This window comes from Somniosus microcephalus, chromosome 2 (assembly GCF_052327205.1).
Source record: "Somniosus microcephalus isolate GS21.2 chromosome 2, FLI_Smic_1.0, whole genome shotgun sequence".
NCBI lineage: Eukaryota > Metazoa > Chordata > Chondrichthyes > Squaliformes > Somniosidae > Somniosus > Somniosus microcephalus.
The window spans coordinates 295,058,313-295,081,570 of NC_140988.1; the positions used below are offsets into that span (position 1 = coordinate 295,058,313).

Sequence of the window (23,258 nt, forward strand, 5' to 3'; positions counted from 1 at the left end):
TGAAAAAGTGCAACATCCCCACTGACACCTGGGAATCCCTGGCCCAAGACTGCACAAAGTGGAAGAGAAGCATCCGAGAAGGCGCCGAACACCTCGAGTCTTTTCGCTGGGAGCAAGCAGAAGCCAAGCGCAGGCAGTGCAAGCAGCGCACGTGAACCCAAGCACCCCACCCGCCCCTTCAACCACCGTCTGCCTCACCTGTCACAGAGACTGTAGGTCCCGCATTGGACTCATCAGTCACCTGAGAACTCATTTTTAATGTGGAAGCAAGTCATCCTCGGTTCTGAGGGACTGCCTAAGAAGATGACACATGGAAGAAAGGAGTTACATGGGCTTTGTAACTTAAGCTATAAATATGCCAAACAGTTACTTGTATTGGAGGCATAAAAAGTGCACAAAATCTCAAGGAGGAAACACAAATATTGAAGCAAAGTAGTGGTGCAATTCTATGGGTGTTTGAAGGCTTAATTCCTAGAAAATTGTGAATTTTTACATTAAAAATGATGCCCTCTGGTTAATTTTGAGAACATTTATACTTCACAATTAATAGAGTTTTAATCTAAAAAGAGAAAAGTAAACAAAGGTAGAGAATCCCCTCCAAGCTGCTCTCGCTCCGCTGCCATAACTCCACCTGAGTTGTGACGGAAACCCCGTTTACATGTGTAAATGGGGTTTCCGAAACACTCCTGCCGTAGTTACAATGGGAACAGCTCCGAGGAAATTATAGGCCAAAGTGACTTTTGGATTTTCAACATACCAACCAGACAGGAATTTATGAGCATGTGTAAATGGGTTCATTAAAAAAGTGTAAAATGGGAATTAAACTCATTAAGAGGTGTTTAAGCAGAAGTGAAGAATCACAGTAAGTAACTGAAAAAACAAAAATTTTGCAGTAAAATAGTAGTAATGATAGAATCAACAAATTGCATCCTTCACCTTCCTTCAGATGCCTGAATAATTGACAGGATATTGTGCGAAATTGAAATAATTGGAAGCATATTCAGCAGTTACTGGATCACATGAGAAAAGGAGATGATGGCAGCATCCATTTTTGAGGAAGGAGAGGCACAATTTTTTCACTTGTGTGGAGAAAGTGGGATAAACCATTGATCAGCATGTAACTGAATTAAGTGCTCACGTACGTAAATTTGACGAACTGACAGAAATACTAATTAGGACAGAATAATTTGTGGAATACCAGATATCTCTCTGAGAGAAAGGTTGCTGAGGAAACCAAACTGATCACAAATAAGGTAGCACGGAAAAGTCGAGTAGCAGGAACAGTAGAAGGGCAAGCCAAAGGGTTGTGAAGTGAGGAGCATGGAATCTTTCAGGTGGTAGATAGGAAGGGGTTAAGAAGCAATCAAAGAAGTGTTAAATATCAAAGTTAAAGGAGAGAGAGAAAAGGGAGCAAGTTATGCAGACATTATGGAATGCAGCACAGAACCAAAAGTTGCCCAACATTTGGGAAAACATACATAAATTATGGCAAAGTTAAGACTAAGCTAGATGTTGCAATTCACAGAACAAGCAAAATCATGTTCATGCTATGGAGGAAAAGTCATTTCTTGGCTGCAGAAGATGCAATTCAACCTGAGAACCATTATTAACAGAAAATGATGCATTAAATTGGAGTGAATGTCATGTTCAAGTGATGTTACAGAATTGCAAGATGCTAAAATAAGTGACGGAGTACTTGGAAGCAGACATCCAGTGGAAGGAAGGTGTGTTTTCAGCTTCATTGATAAATGCACTGAACGTAATGTCATTTCTGGTGGTGCCAAAAGAGTCCTGTCAATTTTAGGTCTGAGTGATTGTGAAAAACTCACTTTATTTTTTAAAAAAGTGTATTTAATGCACAAGCTTGATGAAGTATGGGGTACGGAGCACTTACACATGAATAAAAAGGATCTATTTCAAGGACTGGGTTATTTAGCAGTGTTTTGGAGAAAAATATTATTTTAGTAGGAAAACGATAACATGAAACTTGAAAGAATGGAGGAATTATATGTCACAAAATAGAAAATACAATGGATGAACTTATGGCTATTGCTGACAAAAAATAATGATAAATTGCACATTTGGTTGGAAACCAGAAGCCTGAACCCGGTTATTAGGAGAAAGCATTACAAGCTTCTTCCTTATAAGGAAATTATGTCACAGTTTACTGATGCAAAATGTTTGAACAAGTTAGATGCATCCTCAGGCTCTGGCAACTGAAACTCTGAAGCAAGTTTCATGTCATGCATGTTCAATACAAAGAAAAATTATTATTGCACAATGCAGGAGTACTGTATTGTCATGCAGTCCTGTATGATCTCCTAGCCTTTGACATTCACAAGCAATTATACCTTTAGTGCCACCACTATCCCAGCACAATGGCACTCACCCACTTATGGCCGTCTTCTTCTGCAAAGAAAAGGATAATGTATTATTTCAAATGTAATTTTAGCAGGGATCAGAAGTAGGTTGCTGACTAAAAATGAAAACAAAGAGTTTACTCTTTTCTGATTTCGGATTTCCAGCATCTGCAGTATTTTGCTGTCGTACTCTTTTCTGTATTTGGTTTCATCTGCGTAAGAATAGTTCGTGAATAATCTTTGTCAGCTGCCAGAAAGCATATTTACCACTTCTAAGCTGCTGTAATAGTTTTAAAATGTCTTCAGTATGTCTCTTTAATGTTTAACTTACAGCAAGGTACTGGCTAAATTTGGGTTAGCAATACTCTTGTGAAAATCGATTCACGCAAACATTGTTAACAACTGAAATTCTCTTGAAAAGACATGCTCTACTAATATCACTCATACCCATATACAGTATAACAATACAAAATAATTGACAGCCATATCCATGTACACCATAGCAATAAAACTGACAGTGATTCTACTTGCTTAAATTGGCACTTTATCAAATCTGACATATTCTTTCATACATCCTCCAAACATAGCAGGTTACCGAGATTATGCTGACCCCTATGTGATTGCCTCATATGCCTGCTGGGCTCTCTGTTTAGTGGTGGGTTGTCCTTCTAACCTGCAGAGGGCACTTCTCCATTCGCTTAGAGCATCCATAATAATTTGAAGGACCTCATCAGTAAATAAGGTCTTTCTACACCTTACTCTCTTCAATTTGCACACTCCACTGCATCCACAATGAGTGTTATCTATAGTGCTTACATGACACCTAAGGGCTTGATGAGTGATTCTATTATTGCTTCTTTTTCTGATTGGCTGCTCGCATTGTGCTTTAGCTGTAAAACTGCCAGGGTCAAAGAATGCATTATTTGTGTTCCTATGAGTGGGCAAAAAAAAGACAGGAAAAAAGGCATTTTATTTTCCAAGGAAATTTCCCAAAACTAAATTGTCTAACATTTCTGTAACTGTCATTATGGAAACAATGATTTAAGAAATTGTTAACTGAAAAAAATATGTAATCATTGCAGATTTATTATGTATTAGAAGGGAAGTGTAAGTTTATTTTAAATGGCTTCTGTTTTTGTCTTTTCAGGATATACTTGAAAATGAAAGTATTAACCTTGACTGGGTGTTCCGCTATTCACTGATTAATGACATTGTGAAGGTAAGGGGTGGGAGAGCAAAAAAGTTATAGAAATATGACTTACTTAAACTATGAAATGTATTCTTGATTTTTTATTAGCAATACTGCAATCAAGCTGGGCCTTGTATTCCTACTGCAATCAAGCTGGGCTAAGTAAAGAAAAGCTGATAAAAAGGTTAGGAAAGATAACCAATAGAACAGGGACCAATGGTTCCTGGAAGGATGGGTATTTTAGTAAAAGCAACCAAGAAATGAGTGCCTTCTGATATTAAAAGTGTTCAGTTACAGGATCCATTGATAACATAGATGGGACCAACACAGTTGTGATAAAAGCAGTGAAAAGAGATTTGCTTACACTTTGGGAACATAGAACATTAAAACAGTTTTGGTTTATGAGAGTTCTGAAAACATTGGTCTTTTTAAGAAATACATATTAGAGGCCAGTGTTGAATATATTTAGACCAGATTCTACTTTGGATGGTCTTTCAAATTCAGCCCATCTGCTGTTGAATCCCTCTTTCACGCTTTTGTTACCTCCAAACTCGACTATTCCAATGTTATCCTGGTTGGCCTCCCATCTTCAACCTCCATAAACTTAAGTTCCGAGTCCTGTTCACCCATCAGCCCTGTGCTCACTGACCTACATTGGCTCCTGATCCACCAACTCCTCAATTTAAATATTTTCATCCTCGTGTTTGAATCGTCTATGGCCTGCCCCTCATTATCTCTGTGAAATGGAGTGTAAATTTGGCTGCTTTTCAGTGACAAGGCCAAATTTAGACAGTTGTAAATTCGGTGCAAAGATCCTAGTTTAAAGGCATTTTTGTACTGATGCTGGGACTCCTGGAAAGCAAAATTGAACTAGAAACCTTTGACCTCTGAGTGCTGCTCTCTTTTTAAATTAACTGGTGTGTCATCAGACCCTATCAGGCCCATTGAAGTGCCAAGAGGAAGTACCATTTTTGGGACTCAGGAATTGCCAGGTCCTGAATGCCATTGAAACTATGAAATTTGCAGCCTTTATAGTTAGAATCATAGAATGGTTACAGCACAGAAGGAGGCCATTCGGCCCATCGAGCCCATGCCGGCTCTCTCCAAGAGCCCTTCAGCTAGTCCCAATCCCTTGCCCTTTCTCCGTAGCCCTGCAAATTTTTTTCTTTCAGGTACTTATCTAATTCCCTTTTGAAAGCCACAATGCCACAATTGAATCTGCCTCCACCACCCTTTCAGGCAGTGTATTCCAGATCATAACCACTCGCTGCATAAAAAAGCTTTTCCTCATGTCGCCTTTGGTTCTTCTGCCAATCACCTTAAATCTGTATCCTCTGGTTCTTGACCCTTCCGCCAATGGGAACAGTTTCTCTCTATCTACTCTGTCTAGATCCCTCATGATTTTGAACACCTCTATAAAATCTCCTCTCAACCTTCTCTGCTCTAAGGAGAACAACCACAGTTTCTCTAGTCTATCCACGTAATTGACGCCCCTCACCCTTGGAATAATTCTCATAAATCTTTTCTGCACCCTCTCTAAGGCCTTCACATACTTCCTAAAGTGCGGTGCCCATAATTGGACACCATGGGCTGGATTTTGCCAGCCCCGAGGAGGCGGGTATGGAGGCGGGACTGCCGGTAAAGTTGCAGAAAGTGGGGGCGGCTGGCAAACCCACCCCCATCCCGCCTCCGTGCCCTTTTGCTAGGAGGCGGGATGCGGTCCTGACCCAGGTCCCGTCTCCCCAAGGCGGGAAAGGGATTAAATCCTTTTAACTGCCTGTTAACAGGTAGTTAACAGGCAGAAAAAAGGATTAGTCCCATTTTACCTTTTCAAGTGCAGGCTTCCCGACCTCGGAGAACCCCGCCGGGGTGGAAGAGTCGAGTAGGAGGTCTAGCGGGGTCTGCGGGGTCTGAAAGTGCAATGTAGAGGTGAGTGATAGGTGCAAGTGTGGAGTGGTAAGTATGTGAGGTGAGTGTAAAGTGTTAGAAAATGTTTACTTACCTTGGTTTCTGCCTACAGCCTTCAGCTGCTCTGGATCCGGAGTCCCGACATCTTCACTGTAGATTTCACAGACTGGCTGTTGGATCCTCCGAACCAACAGTCATCTGACTTCTACAAAGTAGAAAGGTTTGATGAGTCCTGAACACAAGGGCTCATCAAACTACACAGAATGTCCGTGTTTGACAGCTTCACAGAGCTGTCAAATGCTGACATTTCTTCTTTCAAGAAATCTTGACAGATGGTATGTCAGACGTTGACGTGCTCTGTCAGTGACTTCCCCCTAATTGGCCTGCTGAGCCTGCTGGGCGGGCTCAACAAGGTCAATCAAGGGAAAATCGCGTGGGTTGGCCACAAATCGATGGAGGCGGGACTACAACCCAAAAAGTGGGAGTCCCGCCTCCTTCATGTCCCCATTGACAAAATCCAGCCCTATGCCTCTATTTATGAAGCCCAGGATCCTGTATGTTTTTTTAACCGCATTCTCAGCCTGTCCTGCCACCTTCAACAATTTGTGCAGATATACCCCTGGGCATCTCTGTTCATGCACCCCCTTTAGAATTGTACCATTTCGTTTATATTGCCTCTCTTCATTCTTCCTACCAAAATGTCTCACTTCGCACTTTTCTGCGTTAAACTTTATCTGCCACGTGTCTGCCCAGTCCGTCAGCCTGTCTATGTCTTCTTGAAGTCTATCATTATCCTCCTCACTGTTCACTATACTTCCAAGTTTTGTGTCATCTGCAAATTTTGAAATAGTGCCCTGTACACCTAAGTCCAAATTATTAACATATTCTACTACAGAAGGCTGTGGAGGCCAAGTCACTGAATATATTTAAGAAGGAGATAGATAGATTTCTAGACACAAAAGGCATTAAGGGGTATGGGGAGGGAGCGGGAATATGGTATTGAGTTCGAGGGTCAGCCATGATCATATTAAATGACGGAGCAGGCTCGAAGGGCCGAATGGTCTACTGCTCCTATTTTTGTATGTTTCTATATATCAAGAAAAGCAGTGGTCCTAGAACCGACCCCTGGGGAACGCCACTGTATACCTTCCTCCAGTCCGAAAAACAATCGTTCACCACTATTCTCTGTTTCCTGTCACTTAGCCAATTTCGTATCCATGCTGCCACTGTCCCTTTTATTCCATGGGCTTCAACTTTGCTGGCAAGCCTATTATGCAGCACTTTATCAAATGCCTTTTGGAAGTCCATGTACACCACATCAACCGCATTGCCCTCATCAACCCCCTCTGTTACCTCATCAAAAAATTCAAGCCAGTTGGTTAAACACGATTTGCCTTTAACAAATCCGTGCTGGCTTCCCTTAATTAAACCACACTTGTCCAAGTGGCTGTTAATTTTGTCCCGGATTATCATTTCTAAAAGCTCCCGCACCACTGAGATTAAACTGACCAGCCTATAGTTGCTGGGTTTATCTATACACCCTTTTTTGAACAAGGGTGTAACATTTGCAATTCTCCAGTCTTCTGGCACCACCTCTGCATCCCAAGAGGATTAGAAGATTATGGCCAGTACTTCCGTAATTTCTACCTTTACTTTCCTTAGCATCCTAGGGTGTATCCCATCCAGTCCTGGTGACTTATCTACTTTAAGTACAGCCAGCCTTTCTAGTACCTCCTCTTTATCAATTTTTATCCCAGCCAATATCTCAGCTACCTCCTCTTTCACTGACTTTGGCAGCATCTTCTTCCTTGGTAAAGACAGATGTAAAGTACTCATTTAGTACCTCAACCATGCCATCTGCCTCCATGCATAGGTCTCCTTTTTGGTCCCTAATCAGCCCCACCCCTCCTCTTACTATCCGTTTACTATTTATATGCCTATAGAAGATTTTTGGATTCCTTTTTATGTTAGCTGCCAGTCTATTCTTATACTCCCTCTTTGCCCCTCTTATTTCCTTTTTCACTTCCCCTCAGAACTTGTTGTATTCAGCCTGGTTCTCACTTGTATTCTCAACCTGATATCTGTCATACACCCCTTTTTTTCTGCTTCATCTTACTCTCTATCTCTTCCATCATCCAGGGAGCTCTGGCTTTGGTTGTCATACCTTTCCCCCTCATGGGAATGTACCTCGACTGCACCTGAACCATTTTCTTTTTAAAGGCAGCCCATTGTTCAATTACAGTTTTGTCTGCCAATCTTTGATTCCAATTTACCCAGGCCAGATCCATTCTCAAACCACTGATATTCGCACTCCTCCAATTAAGTATTTTGACTCTAGATTGCTTTTTGTCCTTTTCCATAGCTAACCTAAACATTATGGTACTATGCTCACTAGTTATGTGGTTGGCATTGATTGGCCACCTGCTGCCAATGGTACATTATCACTGTAAAAAAAACCATAACAAAAATATAAAAGATTGAAATTCTGTGGTGCGACATTAGTAACAAACCTGTTAACATGATTGTATGAAATTCTTCTGCTTGTCATTTTAGCAAAGACTCAAATCCACTTAAAATAAATAGGTTAACACCTTCCTTAATACAGAGGACAAAGGAGTATCATATGAGCACATTACTGCGTTCACTACTGGTACTGCGCAGTTTCTGCAATATGCTGACTGATAAACCAAAAGAATGACTGGAGTCAGATGTTACTGATAGAAAATGAGTCGGTACCAAAATCTCGAATCAGTCAGATTTAAAGAAAGAAACTCCTTTCATGCTGTTGCTTTTCCTTTTCTGGGGACAGTCAAGTCAAACTGGATGAGGAAAAGTTCATATGAGATCGAAATGATTTACTAATCTGATCTCTTTTGCTTTGCAGGGAATGGCATTTTTACATAACAGTATAATTGGGTCACATGGAAATCTTAAATCATCCAATTGTGTTGTTGACAGTCGTTTTGTCCTAAAAATCACAGATTATGGTTTGGCGAGTTTTCGTTCATCATGTGATAATGAAGATTCATACGCACTCTATGCAAGTAAGTTTAAGTCTATATCAGGTGATCTGTGTAGGCTTTGTGTTGGGACCACCATTTGAAAAATTTTGATTTACATCCACCTGAAATTTAGATGGCCAATGTCTGAAAATAACAGACAGCTGGTGAAAATAAGTGGATTCTGCAAACCAGCAGAGAACTCAGTTACAACCTCCTTCACTATACACACACAAACACATGCACAAACACACACTGCTACACACATATACCCAAACACACATACACACTGCTACACACATACACAGACACACACATACACACTGCTACACACATATACCCAAACACACATACACACTGCTACACACATACACAGACACACACATACACACTGCTACACACATATACCCATACACACTGCTACACACATATACCCAAACACACATACACACTGCTACACACATACACATACACACACATACACACTGCTACACACATATACCCAAACACACATACACACTGCTACACACATACACAGACACACACATACACACTGCTACACACATATACCCAAACACACATACACACTGCTACACACATATACCCAAACACACATACACACTGCTACACACATATACCCAAACACACATACACACTGCTACACACATATACCCAAACACACATACACACTGCTACACACATACACATACACACTGCTACACACATATACCCAAACACACATACACACTGCTACACACATACACAGACACACACATACACACTGCTACACACATATACCCAAACACACATACACACTGCTACACACATACACAGACACACATACACACTGTCACACACATACACACTGCTACACACATATACCCAAACACACATACACACTGTCACACACACAGGCACACATGCACATACATATGTACACTCCCACATACATACACTACACACATGGGCCAGAATGTTGCCAGTGCTCAGCGGATGGGATTGGTGGTGGGTCGGCAGTTGAATGTGAATTGATTGACAGCGGTAGGGAACCCGCTGTCAAATCGCGCACACTCGCCTTTCCTGATGTCGGGTCTGCCAGCGCTGAGCAGATCTGACTGGCAGCGGTGGGGGAGTCAATTTAACTTAATGATTAGTGGCTTGTTTACAGCCACTTAACAATGGTTTTAAGCTTACCTTTTGAAGTTAACAGCTCACCCATGGATTTCATGCTGTTGCTAGACCACGTCTGTGAAGCTGAGGCGGAAGGTCAGTGGCCATTGAATCAGCTGATGAGTTGACAGCTTAAAATGTCAAGTCAAAGCGCCCAGTTGATTGAGACATGTTCCCTTAACCATTAGCTTCTCTAAACTGCATTTCCACTACAGATTCAGCATGCTGCAAGTCTTTACACAAGTCTCCATCCAGTCTGACCTCATTATCTCTCCTACCATTGACAGATCGCTTCTGTCATCTCTACTTCACTTCCCATCTATCTCACCTCTCACCTTGGCCCTCAGAATCCCACCACGATCAGCCCCAACACCAGCATCACGGGGCACACCAGCAGCACCAATAACAACACCAACCTTCTCCGCAATCACCTGATACTGCACAGGACATAGGGCATCAGCACCCAACCACATTGCTGCCTGGGATGCCAGGGGTGACCTCACCATAGCCACATTTACTTCACTTGACACTGTACACCCTGGCTGCCATATAGAAACATAGAAGATAGGAGCAGGGGTAGGCCATTTGGCCCCTCGAGCCTGCTCCGCCATTCAATCAGATCATGGCTGATCACCCAAATTCAGTACCCCGTTCCTGCCTTCTCTCCATATCCCTTGATCCCTTTAGCCTTAAGAAATATATCCGACTCCTTCTTGAATATATTTAATGAATTGGCCTCAACTCCCTTCTTTGGTAGAGAATTCCACAGGTTCACCACTCTCTGGGTGAAGAAATTCCTCCTCATCTCTGTCCTAAATGGCTTACCCCTTATCCTTAGACTGTGACCCCTGGTTCTGGACTCCCCGACCATCGGGAACATCCTTCCAGCATCTAGTCTGTCTAGTCCTGTTAGAATTTTATAAGTTTCGATGAGATCCCCTCTCATTCTTCTAAACTCCAGCGAGTACAAGCCCAATCAACCCAATCTCTCCTCATACGTCATTCCTGCTATCCCAGGTATCAGCCTGGCGAATCTTCGCTGCACTCCTTCCATGGCAAGAACATCCTTCTTCAGATAAGGCGACCAAAACTGCACACAATACTCAAGATGTGGTCTCACCAAGGCCCTGTACAACTGCAGCAAGACATCCTTGTTCTTGTACTCAAACCCTCTCGCTACGAAGGCCAACATACTATTTGCCTTCTTAACCGCCTGTTGCACCTGCATGCTTACTTTCAGCGACTGGTGCACAAGGATGCCCAGGTCTCGTTGCACTTCCCCTTTTCCCAATCTATTGCCATTCAGATAATAATCTGCCTTCCTGTTTTTGACACCAAAGTGGATAACCTCGCATATTGCATCTGCCATGCTCCTGCCCAATCTCCCAACCTGTCCAAATCATACTGGAGTTTCTCGGCATCCTCCTCACAGCACACACGCCCACCCAGCTTTGTGATGTGCCAGGTTGGCACCACCTCACACCAACAACATAAAGCATCCCTACAATATCCAATCCATTCCTTTCACACTCATCACCATTGCGGGGGTTACCATTATGTCTCACGATTCGCTGAAATGCACTAAGCCACTTCCAAAGGTATACACAGATCATAGAATCATAGAAGGAGGCCAGTTGGCTCATCTTGTCCGTGCCGGCTGACAAAGAGCTATCCACCCTAATCCCACTTTCCAGCACTTGGTCCGTAGCTGATGTTGAAAATAAAGATTTCATTGTTTGATGGCACATTAACAGAAACTTTACATGAGCATTGGCCAAAACACACAAGTGCCTACCCTTGTGTGTTGTTATTTGGTATGATTGCACTAGGATGAGGGTGAGTGTGAGGGGTGGCTAGTGAGATGGGGATGTGATAATGTAGATGGAGAGGGATGGATGAAGGTGCAATGTACGTTGGTGTGAATGAGGATGTGCAGGAGTAGGGTAGGGAAGGCAGAGTGATGAGGATGTGATCAGTGGCACAGCAGGATGCGGTTGAGTGTGGCTTTGCAGTAATGTTTTGTGATCTACTGAGATCATTGAAAGGTTTGTGCCACTGCACCCAGGTCCTCTTGACAACAGCCCTGCTTGTGTCCTCCTGTGTAGTATGCAACCAGGCTGCGTTGGTGTCCTGGAGAGGTCTCTTCCACCCATTGGAAGGGAAAAGAACCTCCCTGTGTGCTGTGACTCTCTCCATAAACATATGGAGGGAGTCATGCGAGAGCCTGGGTGCAGCCCTGCACCTCTGTACAGTGCTTGTCAGTGTTTACAGCATCTCAATGCTGTAGAACACTGACAGCACAAATGTCAAAATAAATTTGGGCACGGTCCCTTTAAGGAAACCGGCTGATGACGCATCGTCATCAGACCTGCTTCCTTCAATTGGCCAGCAAATGCGCTGGGCGAGCTTAACAAGCCCAATCATCGGAAAGTCATTTCAGAGGCCGGGCTGGAGCCAGCAGCGGGGCCGAGACCTGCCACGGACCCGCCGAGGTAGGGGAAATCGTGGTTGATGAGCTATAGCATGATAATTAAATGACAGCCACAAGGTCGTGTGGTTGAGCTATCTTAGAATTCTGCAGTTTATGGGGAGTGAGACAGAAGTTGTTTGGATAATACATTTGGCAGGTACATTTTGGTTTTTGTAAGTTTTTTACATTTTCCTACATGCTCTTCTTTAGTATTACTCACAGCGTGCACCATTCCCTGGCCAAAAGGTTAAGCAAGTTAAATGAAGGTATATTTTCCTGTGGTCACTAATGTAAACTAAAAAGTCAGTGCACATTTTAAACAGGTTTCTCTAAACTTAGATCACCTTTTTGACTCACACTACCAATTGGAGGAAAACGTGCCTTGGAAGTATTTGGCACTCTAAGCAGCTGGTGGTCAGTTGGCTTGGAGCAACCTGATGCTATCCAATTACTACAGGATTAGGACCTCACTATCACCAATACAAACCAGCACCCTGCCAGTCTGTATCACAGGATGATGGACCTGCAGAATGCTCTGCCATAACACATTAGGGGTAATTTTTTGAACTCACGCACCAGGTGTGGAACTTTGCACACCGGGACTGCACATCAGGAATGAATGGAAAAACCATGCGTGTCATGTGCCCAATTCTGAAGCTTCACCACCAGGAGCGCAACCAAATAAAACCGCCCCTATTCTGTCCACTCATGAATTCTTAAATACACAGAATTACAACACTGTGATGCTAGATGTTTTTCATATTGATGCTGGTGACATCATGGGTTAGCCAAGGCCTTATGTGCTCTACATTAGCTGTTAAATTGTACTATATATATATAACTATAAAGTCCTTCAACCCCCCCCCCACCCCCACCAAACATGTAGGATACAGAATAGGCCTCCCATCACGAGGGATACAGAAAGTTTCTGACTCATGTTCCTGTCTCCCATAAGCTGCTCTTCAATTTGTTACATGCAGACTGTGTGGTAAGGATCATGAATGAAATCAAAGCCTGAGGTACAGGTCACTCTGTATAACAGAAAAAAATGAATGTGTGTATCGTACAGGAATTGTATTTATATGAGAGAGGTGCTCCATTCGTACAGCTGAGGTAGCCACCTGAGCTCACTGGACAAATGAATATTGGCTCCTTGATCACCAGCATGACTTGCCCTGCTCTCAGATATCAGCTCCTCTGTTATCCTGAGCAGTTTGCCCATTTTACAGCAGGCATCACCTACATGAGACACAACTGAGCCGTAGAACTTCAAACATGAGAGAATTGATTGCTTTTATCAGGTGTGCAGGCTATACATTTTTACTTATAACTCTGGAGAGAGTGAAAAATTATTAAGTGTATGCTTTATCTTTGCAACAGAAAAACTTTGGACGGCTCCAGAATTAATAAGATGGGGGCGAGCACCTCCTCAAGGTACCCAGAAAGGAGACGTATACAGCTTTGGCATTATTCTTCAAGAAATTGCCTTAAGAAATGGTCCATTTTACATAGAAGGAATGGATCTCAGTCCAAAAGGTATTTTTCATCTTTTAGAATGCACCTCCTCTTGTTATATCCAGCAAAGCAATTACAAGAAGTCTGGTAGCTCTCCTGAAGACTTTATGGGTAAATACATTACATGGTGTGGTACTCAAGCACAAAGGGCAAAGGTCCTAACTTCGTACACTAGCCTGTGCTGTATTAGTTGTACTCGGCAAGTACAGCAGTTGGTATGGTAGCTTTGGCTTCAGCACACTTGCTTAGGAAGAGAAACGGCAGCTAGGGTTCCAGTTGATGACAGTTATCTAGTGAATCCTGTTGGAAGTGCATGTCTGGAAGCTGGCTGAGGGCAAGATCAGACTCAGCTATGGTGCCCTTCATGAATAATTAGCCTGTTGGCATTCTCCATCTGGACTCACGGATGAAGAATGACCACTGGGATGAGTTACAGAAAGGCTCCTGGCATCTTTGAAGCCATAACAGTGCAGGTGCCCGTCTGCTTCAGGTAGGAGTCTACTTTTAATATGCCGGTTCGAGAACCCCGATGTAAATTTGAGGCACCAACGGGCGGAGTGAGCGCCAGACGTGCTACGCCCATTGGCAGTAGGTGTTGGGCGGCCTAACCAATGGTCTTTAAAGGGATTGTTGCAGGCTGCTCAAAAAGAGGTGAGTAAAAGTTTTTTCAGAGATCTTTGTGGGGTCAGAAGGAGCATGAATGTTCCTCCGGGCCCTACAGAAATCTTCCCGGCCGCTGGTTGTGAGCACTGGTCTACGCTCGCAGCTCACTGTTCACCATTCATATTGAAAGGAGGCAAACCTGTGAATTCAAGCTGCTAAAGATAGGTGGCACATGTAAAACACAGTTAACTTATGTTTCACAAACAGAAGAAGTTACAAATCTGAAGTGAAAAGGAGCACTTCAAAAGTAGAGAAAACCCCAGTCTAAAATATTAGCAGTCCACGCTTGGTTATTGAATAATTTTTTTTTCTTTAAATGTATTTGTTGAATGGATAAGAGACAAACCAACTTATATGGAATACATCTATTTAATTTTATCTGCTATTATCCAACTATAACTAAAATACCAGAATTACTTTTGTGCTACCAGTTGTTTTAATTGTTCTCTATAGGGTTGATTTTCATAAAGCTGTTGGGAAGGAGGCGGGACTACAACTTTCGGGTTTTAGTCCCGCCTACATTGACGTTCGGCCAATTCACGCCGTTTTCCCTTGATTGACCTCGTTAAGCCCACCCAGCAGGCTCAGCAGGCCAATTAAGGGCCACCCGGCAACAGGTGACGTCACAGACTGAAATTTCATCTGTCAAGAGGTCTTGACAGATGAAATATCAGCATTTCACAGCTGCTTGAAGCTGTCAAACACTGACAGTCTGACTTCTAACCTGAGTCCTTCTACACAGACTCAGTTAGAAGTCTCACCGGCAATGAAAGCTGAAGGCTGTCACTTTTGACAGCTCGCAGCCATTTTGCTTTCAGTGCCGGCTGAGTGATGGACTCCCAAAACCTAGAGGAAGGAGGGCTGTTAAGGTAAGTACAGGTAATTTAAACATCTTTACACACTTTAGACACACTAAACACACTTACCTTTGCACTCATGCACCCATCACTCACCTGAACACCGACATCGCGACCCCTCCAAGTCCTTCAACCTGACGGCCCGCCTGCTCTAACCTGGCGTGGTTTGGAGCTGTTGGGAATCCCACACGACGCCCCTCAAAATAGGGATTAGGCTAAAAACTGCCTGTTAACTACCTGTTAACAGGCAGTTAATTGGCACTAATCCCTTCCCGCCTCGGGTCGGCGGGTCCCAGTGCGGGGCGGGTACCCGCCTCCCCTGAAACTTACGTGGAGGCGGGTTTTGGGTGGGATGGTGTCGGGGCCCCTGAAATCGGGATTTCCACCCCCCCCCACACACCTGAAACCCCGCCTGATGGCTCCAGGAAAATCGACCCCTATGTCTTTTCAAGCTAATTGTGAACCTTCTATATGTCATTGGTTTTGAACAGTACTGAGGCTGATTCCTGCCTCCTCACTACAGTTTCATATTATTCTGTACTTTATTACATTACAAAGATGTTTTAACAGTTTTCACTGCAAATTTTAATCTTTTCAGAAATTGTTCAGAAGGTCAGAAATGGTCAGAAACCTTACTTCAGGCCCACAACAGACATCAACTGTCACAGTGAAGAGCTGGGCAACTTCATGGAGAGGTGCTGGGCTGAAGACATTGCTGAAAGACCTGATTTTAGCCAAATTAAGATTCTGATTAGAAGATTCAATAAGTAAGTCGAAAGTACACCACTTCATTTAAATAATAATGCTTATATTTCCATTGACAGCCAAAGCTGACTTTTGTGACTCAGCAGAGGCAGCATTTCTTCCAGCACTCAAACAGCTCTAGCTTAGAGCACAGATACTCATTGGGCCTATACTCATTGAAGTTTAGAAGAAAGAGAGGTGATCTTATTGAAACATATCAGATGCTGAGGGGGCTTGACAGGGTAGATGCAGGGAGGATGTTTCCCCTCCAGGGGGAATCTAGAACTAGGGGGCATAGTTTCAGAATAAGGGGTCGCCCATTTAAAACAGAGGTGAGGAGGAATTTCTTCTCTCAGAGGGTCGTGAATCTTTGGAATTCTCTACCCCAGAGAGCTGTGGAGGCCAAGTCATTGAATATATTCAAGGCGGAGATAGGCAGATTTTTGAAAAACAGGAAAATCAAGGGTTATAGGAAGCAGGCAGGAAACTGGAGTTGAGGCCAAGATTAGATCAGCCATGACCTTATTGAATGGTGGAGCAGAGGCTGAATGACCTACTCCTGCTCCTATTTCTTATGTTCTTATGTTCTTATGTAGATCCTTGATCTGGTTTAATGTGATAATTACTGGCAGTGTGTCCACAAATTTCATGACCTAACTCAGAGGAAACATGATCGCAGGTAGCCTTCAAAACCTGAAAAAGTATCTGGAAACTTGCAGTAAACATCAGACAGTTTTGGTAACTTACAGCACCACAATGGTTTACGCACATAGGCATCTTCTACTAGCCTGTAAAGTGGAGTTGCCACTTGCCAGTTCTGGACCAGTCGCTCCAGTTTTTGAGTGCAATGTCTGGAATTGTATAAAATGGAAATGAGCTACCATCTGACATTTAGAATAGAAGTATTTTTTTTCTTGCTTGTTTTATGTGGAAGTATTAATTGTCAAAGTTATCAAGGTTTTAAGGCTCCCTTGATGCCTCAGCAAATTTATTCAGTGAGCACCTGAGCTCCACAGATGGCAGAAGGGACACTACAATTGGACTCTGCTGGTTTAGGGAGAAGAAAACAAGCCAGGAGTTCTGCTCCTGGCGTCTAGCTAGCTATTTTTGCTGGAAATCTGCATCTGTGGATGTCAGGTGAGCATAGCATCAGGCTCGGCTGCAGTCCCACCCCCTCCTCCCCAAACGGGTGAATAGTCTCAGTATTTACTGTCAAGGATCACAAATGGACAATATTGAGTCGGGAGAGGTGCCAGAGTGTGACTGGTGCCTGTGGTACTGTACTCCAGCGAAGGATCAATGGCCTGAAAATTCTTGAGGCCCACCCTGCTCTGCCGAAAGCTGTGCTCAAAAGCTATGACTACAACACTGTCACATAGATTCTCTGATCTGTGCTCTCTTTGAGTGCAGCTCCCCAGTGGGATCACGGAATCACTGAATTTACCCTTTAGTTGCATCAAATTCCTAGTATTAGAATGACAGAGACGCCTTTAAAGGGAGCCCAGCTTAGTAAGGAAGAAGTGAGATACCGATACCAATGAAGAGATATCTCAATTTATGGCCCTTAACCCTCAGAGCACCACTGCTGAGTTGTTTCATTAAGGTACATTTGACGAGGGCATAAGAGCAAATTTTAAATTGCACATACTGCATCCAAATGCTGTCCGCTCCCCACCTGCACACTAGTGCTCAAATTCCATGGGATTTCCAGCATATTACCTCCCCTGCCAAAAAAAATCAAAAGGACACATACCGGTTCATTTTTACACATGTTGAGATTTTAATCTAAAAAAAATGACATTTTGAACCATTTTATGTGAGGATGACAGTTCTTTGAATTAAATATTCAGCATAGGGCTCTTTTGTTCAAAAGGCCTAAATGGGTAGAAAAATAACAGTGTCAGTGCAAATAATATGAAACTAAAGATTTAATTAATTGCGAATTTGCGTGAACAACGCATGAATGCACCAATGCTGGTGCTTGTGCTTGCATTTATCAAGCCAAGCTTACACATTACTCAAATGTATTCTTTACTTTATCACTAGTCTATAAAGAAATAAGGTTTTCCTCCTACATTTCATCTCAAGGCCTTCACACAGAAGAATAATACCCAACATACTTAAAAAGAAATCATGCAATAAGTCACATAACATAGTCAACGAGCACTCAATTTAGTAAGTTAGCTGTGAAATCTATACAGAGCATGAATCAAGCGTTCAGACCAGCACAGCCCCTAAACTATCTTCCATACATCTTTGTAATTCACATAAATGTGCACAAATTGCCACATTAAATTTAGGAGTGAAATCAGGAAGCATTTTTTTAACACAAACGATAGTGGATACCTGGAATTCTCTCCCCAAAAAGCTGTGGGTGCTGGGCCAATTGAAATTTTCAAGACTGAGATTGATAGATTTTTGTTAGGTAAGGGCATCACAGGATAAGGAGCAAAGTTGGGTAAATCGAGTTGAGGTACAGCTCAGCCATGATCTAATTGAATGGCGGGGCAGGCTTGAGGGGTTGAATGGTCTACTCTTGTTCCTATGTTTATAAACAGAAATGGTTTGTCAGGTATTTTTTGTGAAGGCAGTGCTTCCTTACGAAATAAACTCAAAGCAAGGTAAGAGTTACTGGAGCAATAAGATTTATGGTTTATGGTTTGAGTTACACTGATCTGAATGTTCCCAGTATGAAGGCTACATTTGAAGAAATGCATTTATTTCACTGTCCAGTATTCACTGGATCCAGCGCAGCCTGACACTCAAAGTTACCAACCTCAATTGTAGTGGGTTTTGTCAACTAGAAGTTGAAGTGGTTCACAAAGAATTCCACTGAGGAGGAATTAAAGAACAAGCACACTCTTAGAATCAACCTGCTGCAAACCCATCTCCAGTCATTTTGTCAGAGAAGCACTAGAAAAAAAGGAGACTCAAGTTAAGTTAAATTTCTAAATAGAGGGAGCCAGGAGCAAAAATGTAATTAAATGCAGCAGTAAAGACAATTTTACTTGGGACGACAGATATATGTCTTCCAGTATGTGGGAATATTGATTGAAATTCTAGAGATAACTGAGCTTATGTTTGTATCTAATCATATCGCTAAAAGGGTCAAACTGACTTTTATATGAACACTGGTGTGACATTGGTCTCTCATCTATCTTCTTTCTTTGCATTTGTCCTTTTTAGGGAGGGCAGCAGTAGTATCTTGGACAACTTGCTGTCAAGAATGGAACAGTATGCCAATAACCTGGAGAAGCTTGTCGAAGAAAGGACGCAGGCCTACCTGGAGGAAAAGAGAAAAGCAGAAAATCTACTCTATCAAATTTTACCTCAGTAAGACCAAACTGTCATGCATATGAACATAGCATGCTTATCATTAATGAGACACAAAAAAGTCCTAAAATAATAAATGTTTCTAAAGTAACATTGCACTGTTATGATAATTGAGGCGAAATGAAAAGGTATAAGTGAACCTTCTAATGGAGAGAGGACCGAAATCATAATCACAAATTCACAAATCTGCATGTAAATATGGCTGCTTTTAAACTCTAACAAATACTTTACACAAGTTAGAAGGCTTGTGAAATATTGAAAGTAGGATGTAAGTGACACTTAAAGTTAATTACATAGCAAATATATTGTGGTATTTATAAAAATTAATGCGGTGCTAAACTAGAGTGGATGAGTATTACATCAAACTCTTATAGCTTGATCAAATATGAAATGCCATATTGTATCTGTTAATGCTGAATCTGAATTATGCATAAAACTAAATCTGTGATCTATATTTTCTGCTGCTGGCCTCCTGCTGTAGAAATGCAAACTGGGTATCTAGGAGCAGAAACTGGGTGGCTGATCTGCCCCATCGGAACTCCACCCAATCTGTGTCCCAACACAGTACCAGTAGTGGTGGAACAACCCACCTCAAACAGGCAGGCACTTCATTTCAGTATTCATTTGGAAGCATGTTCATCCTGCATACCATTTCCCACTATTCTGGTGTCCACGGCATCAAATGTAAATTACACCCATGTAAAATGGGCATGTAGAGTCATTAGATTGTAAAAGGCCACCAATAGGACACAATGATATAAAGGTAAGAGTGTCTCAGCCATTTCTTCAACAGTTTCTTCAATTTTTTTCCATCCAATACCATACTGCACAGGCTTGGTACCTCCAGTGGCAGTAGTGGTCAGTAATGGGCAATAACAGACAGAGTCTAAAAGTATCTGTGTGAGTTTCTGCAAAGAGGGGGTAATTTTTCAGAGGGGTCAGCGGGTGCGTTCAGTGGTGGGTCGGGTGGGAAAATGTTTTTTTTTGACAGCGGGTCGGGACCCCGCTGTCAACCTGCTGCCACACACCTTTACCAAATGTTGGGTCTGTCAGTGCTGAGCAGACCCGACACACAGCAGCGGCAATGGCAATTCAGGTCATTATGACGTTGTTAACAGACCATTAAGAAGTATTTTGAGCTCACCTTCAGAGTTTACCAGGTCACCCACGTGGTCTACGCTGCTCGGGTATCACGTCAGTTCAGCAGGGCGGGAGTTGTATGACCATGGAATCATCTCATTACTTGACAGCTGCAAATGTGCTATAAAAGCTCCCATCTCACAGCTGTTCATTTTCCAAGCTCAGAAGTTGTTGCTTACTGCATTTGGAAGACAGATTGAGCTTTATGCAGGTTGCAAATGTCTGGAGTAAACTCTCTATCCAGTGTCACCTCATTGGAACAACCTCGCTCATCATTGCTTCTGTCGTCTCAAGTTCACCTGCCATCTATTACATCAGCATGGGTACCCTTGAAACAATCGCATCTTGGTCCTCAGAATCCCACCACGATCAGCCCCAATACCAGCAGCACTAACATCAACACCAACCTTCTCCGCAATCAACTGATGCTGCACAGGACACAGGGCTTCAGCACACGACCACATTGCAGCCAGGGACGCCAAGGATGGCCTCACCATGGCCAGATTTATTCATTTGACACTGTACACCCTGGCTGTCACATGATATGCCAGGTTGGCACCACCCCACACCAACACCATAAAGCATCCCTACAATACCCAAACCATTCCTTTCACAATCATCACCATTGCAGGGGGTACCGTTATGTCTCATCATTCACTGCAACTCACTAAGCCACTTCCAAAGGTGCACACAAATCTGTCCAAGAATGCAAAGTGTTCGAAATAAAGGTTTCAATGATTGACACCACATTAACAGAAACTTCACATGAACATTGGCTAAAACACACAAGCGCCTACCCTTGTTGTTTGCACTAGGATGAGACTGAGTGAGAGGGGTGGCTAGTGAGATGGGGATGTGATAATGTAGATAGAGAGGGATGGGTGAGGTGCAAGGTAAGTTGGTGTGAGTAAGGATGTGCAGGCGTAGGGTAGGAAAGGCAGAGTGATAGGGATGCGATGAGTGACACAGCAGGATGAGGTTGAATGTGGCTTTGCAGTAAAGTTTCGTGATCTACTGAGATCATTGAAAGGTTTGTGCCACTGCAGCCTGGTCCTCCTGATGACATCCCTGCTTGTGTCCTCCTGTGCAATGTACAACCAGGCTGCGTTGGTCTCCTGGGGAGGTCTCTTTCGCCCATTGGAAGGGAAGAGAACCTCCCTGTGTGCTGTGACTCCCTCCATAAGCATATGGAGGGAGTCATAGGAGAGCCTGGGTGCAGCTGTGCACCTCCGTGCAGTGCTTGTCAGTGTTTGCAGCACCTCAATGCTGTAGAACACTGACAGCACAACAGTCAAACTAAATTTGCGCATGGTTCCTTTAAGGAAACCAGCTGATGACTGTAAAGTCTGTGGGTTGTGCAGTAAATAAATACACAGACTTTTGAAGTACAAACAAACAGGTCTTTACTATTCAGAGGTCAGGGCGAATCTGCCCTAGTTATCCTGTAACATCACTTATATACTGGTGTGGTCACTGTCGGTATTACCGTATACAGAAGCCAATCAAATAGTGCCACACCTAAAGTAGTTCTCTTAAAGGTGAACAGTTACACTCAATCGTTCCCTTAAAGGTAGACGGGTACATACACTACAATCCTCCCTTTTTAGCTTATTACTTACAGGGTCCCCGTTAAACATACATATCTTCAACTTCACATAACAATTTACAGATATACTCTCGGTGGAGAACAAACAATTTACAGAGATAATTCCGGTGGAGTCAACGTCATATAAAACAGTTTACAGATATACTTTCGGTGGGAACAGTTCACAGGCTCAGTCTCTGCGGAAACAGTTCATAGATTCAGTCTCTGATCTTGACTCATTCCGAACAGCATCTCTTTGGTGTAGCCGGTTCACATGGCTAGCGTGACTCCTCCATAGCCTTTTCTTAACGTAACAGCTTGACCTTCCGTCCTGTTGAACCAGCAGTGCGGACTTTTACAACCAACTGGCTGTCTTGATAATTTTCGGGTTTTCAACTAATTTAGCTCCTTTCATGGTGTCCCGCCTGAGATGATAGTATTTTAGACAGTTATTATCTCCTGCTTCTTCTTTTTCTTTTCTGCCTTTTTGAAACTCTCGGAGCTCCTTTCTCTGCGGCCATCTGTAGCGCCACCAACTCTCTATGTTCATTAGACCTTAAGTGCTTCATGCGGATTTCTGTACTTTGGGAGTTTTCATCACAAACTGGGCAGACCAGATCCTCGTAATATTCAGTGTCACTCAATAGGTCATGATAGTATTCGGGGTCGTCCTGAGTTAGGCCAGTGAGGGGCCCTTCTACTTCCTTCTTATCCAACTGGACGTTAGCCGACGGTGGTTCCTTCTCTGACCATCTTTCTTGAAAAGACTTCTTCAAGCATTCATATTCATCCCGCTCTTCCTGGGATGTCTGCCATTCCTTCACGCCTGGCCTCATTTGTGAGTTCAATACCTTCCCTTCCATCGGGGATTCCGTTATCAGGCTATTTAATCCTTCTACTGAAGTAGCTGTTTCCGCATTCTTCTGTTCCCCTTGACGTAATTCAGCATACTTTTGACATCCATGTGCAAGCTGTGTTGCCCCCTCAGCTCTCTCCGTGACTTTTGGAAGCTCCGAATTCTTTCCCTTTGAAACCTGAAACTCGTGTTCCCATTTTGGAGTCTTGTCCCTCAGCGTGTATAAGAGTTGGCTGGCCGTTAACTCTTCTACGGGGACACTGTGGATTAGCGCCTTCTCCATTTCATCCACCTTTCCCTCCAATGTTTTCACCTTCCTTTCCTCCGGTCCTTTGGTTTTAAGCGCTCGAAGAAATTGCGCCTTGGTGTTCTCTAACTCCTGATCAGGGGCCATTCCTACAGTCTCTGTGTTCCTTCCATTGGCCTTTCCTTCCACTGCCCGGATTCCTAGTTGAATATGTTCTTCAAG

At 43.1% G+C, this 23,258-nt stretch overlaps 1 protein-coding gene across 1 annotated transcript in view; it reads left to right on the forward strand.

Annotated features, from left to right (window-relative positions):
• Positions 1 to 23,258, forward strand: part of npr2 (natriuretic peptide receptor 2) — a 221,716-nt gene that overhangs the window by 117,075 nt on the left and 81,383 nt on the right. Inside the window, exons 12-16 of the mRNA XM_085973308.1 lie at positions 3,508 to 3,579; positions 8,342 to 8,501; positions 13,477 to 13,632; positions 15,730 to 15,898; positions 19,062 to 19,208. Of these exons, the coding sequence (XP_085829434.1) occupies positions 3,508 to 3,579; positions 8,342 to 8,501; positions 13,477 to 13,632; positions 15,730 to 15,898; positions 19,062 to 19,208 (704 nt within the window). The remainder of the gene's footprint in view (positions 1 to 3,507; positions 3,580 to 8,341; positions 8,502 to 13,476; positions 13,633 to 15,729; positions 15,899 to 19,061; positions 19,209 to 23,258) is intronic.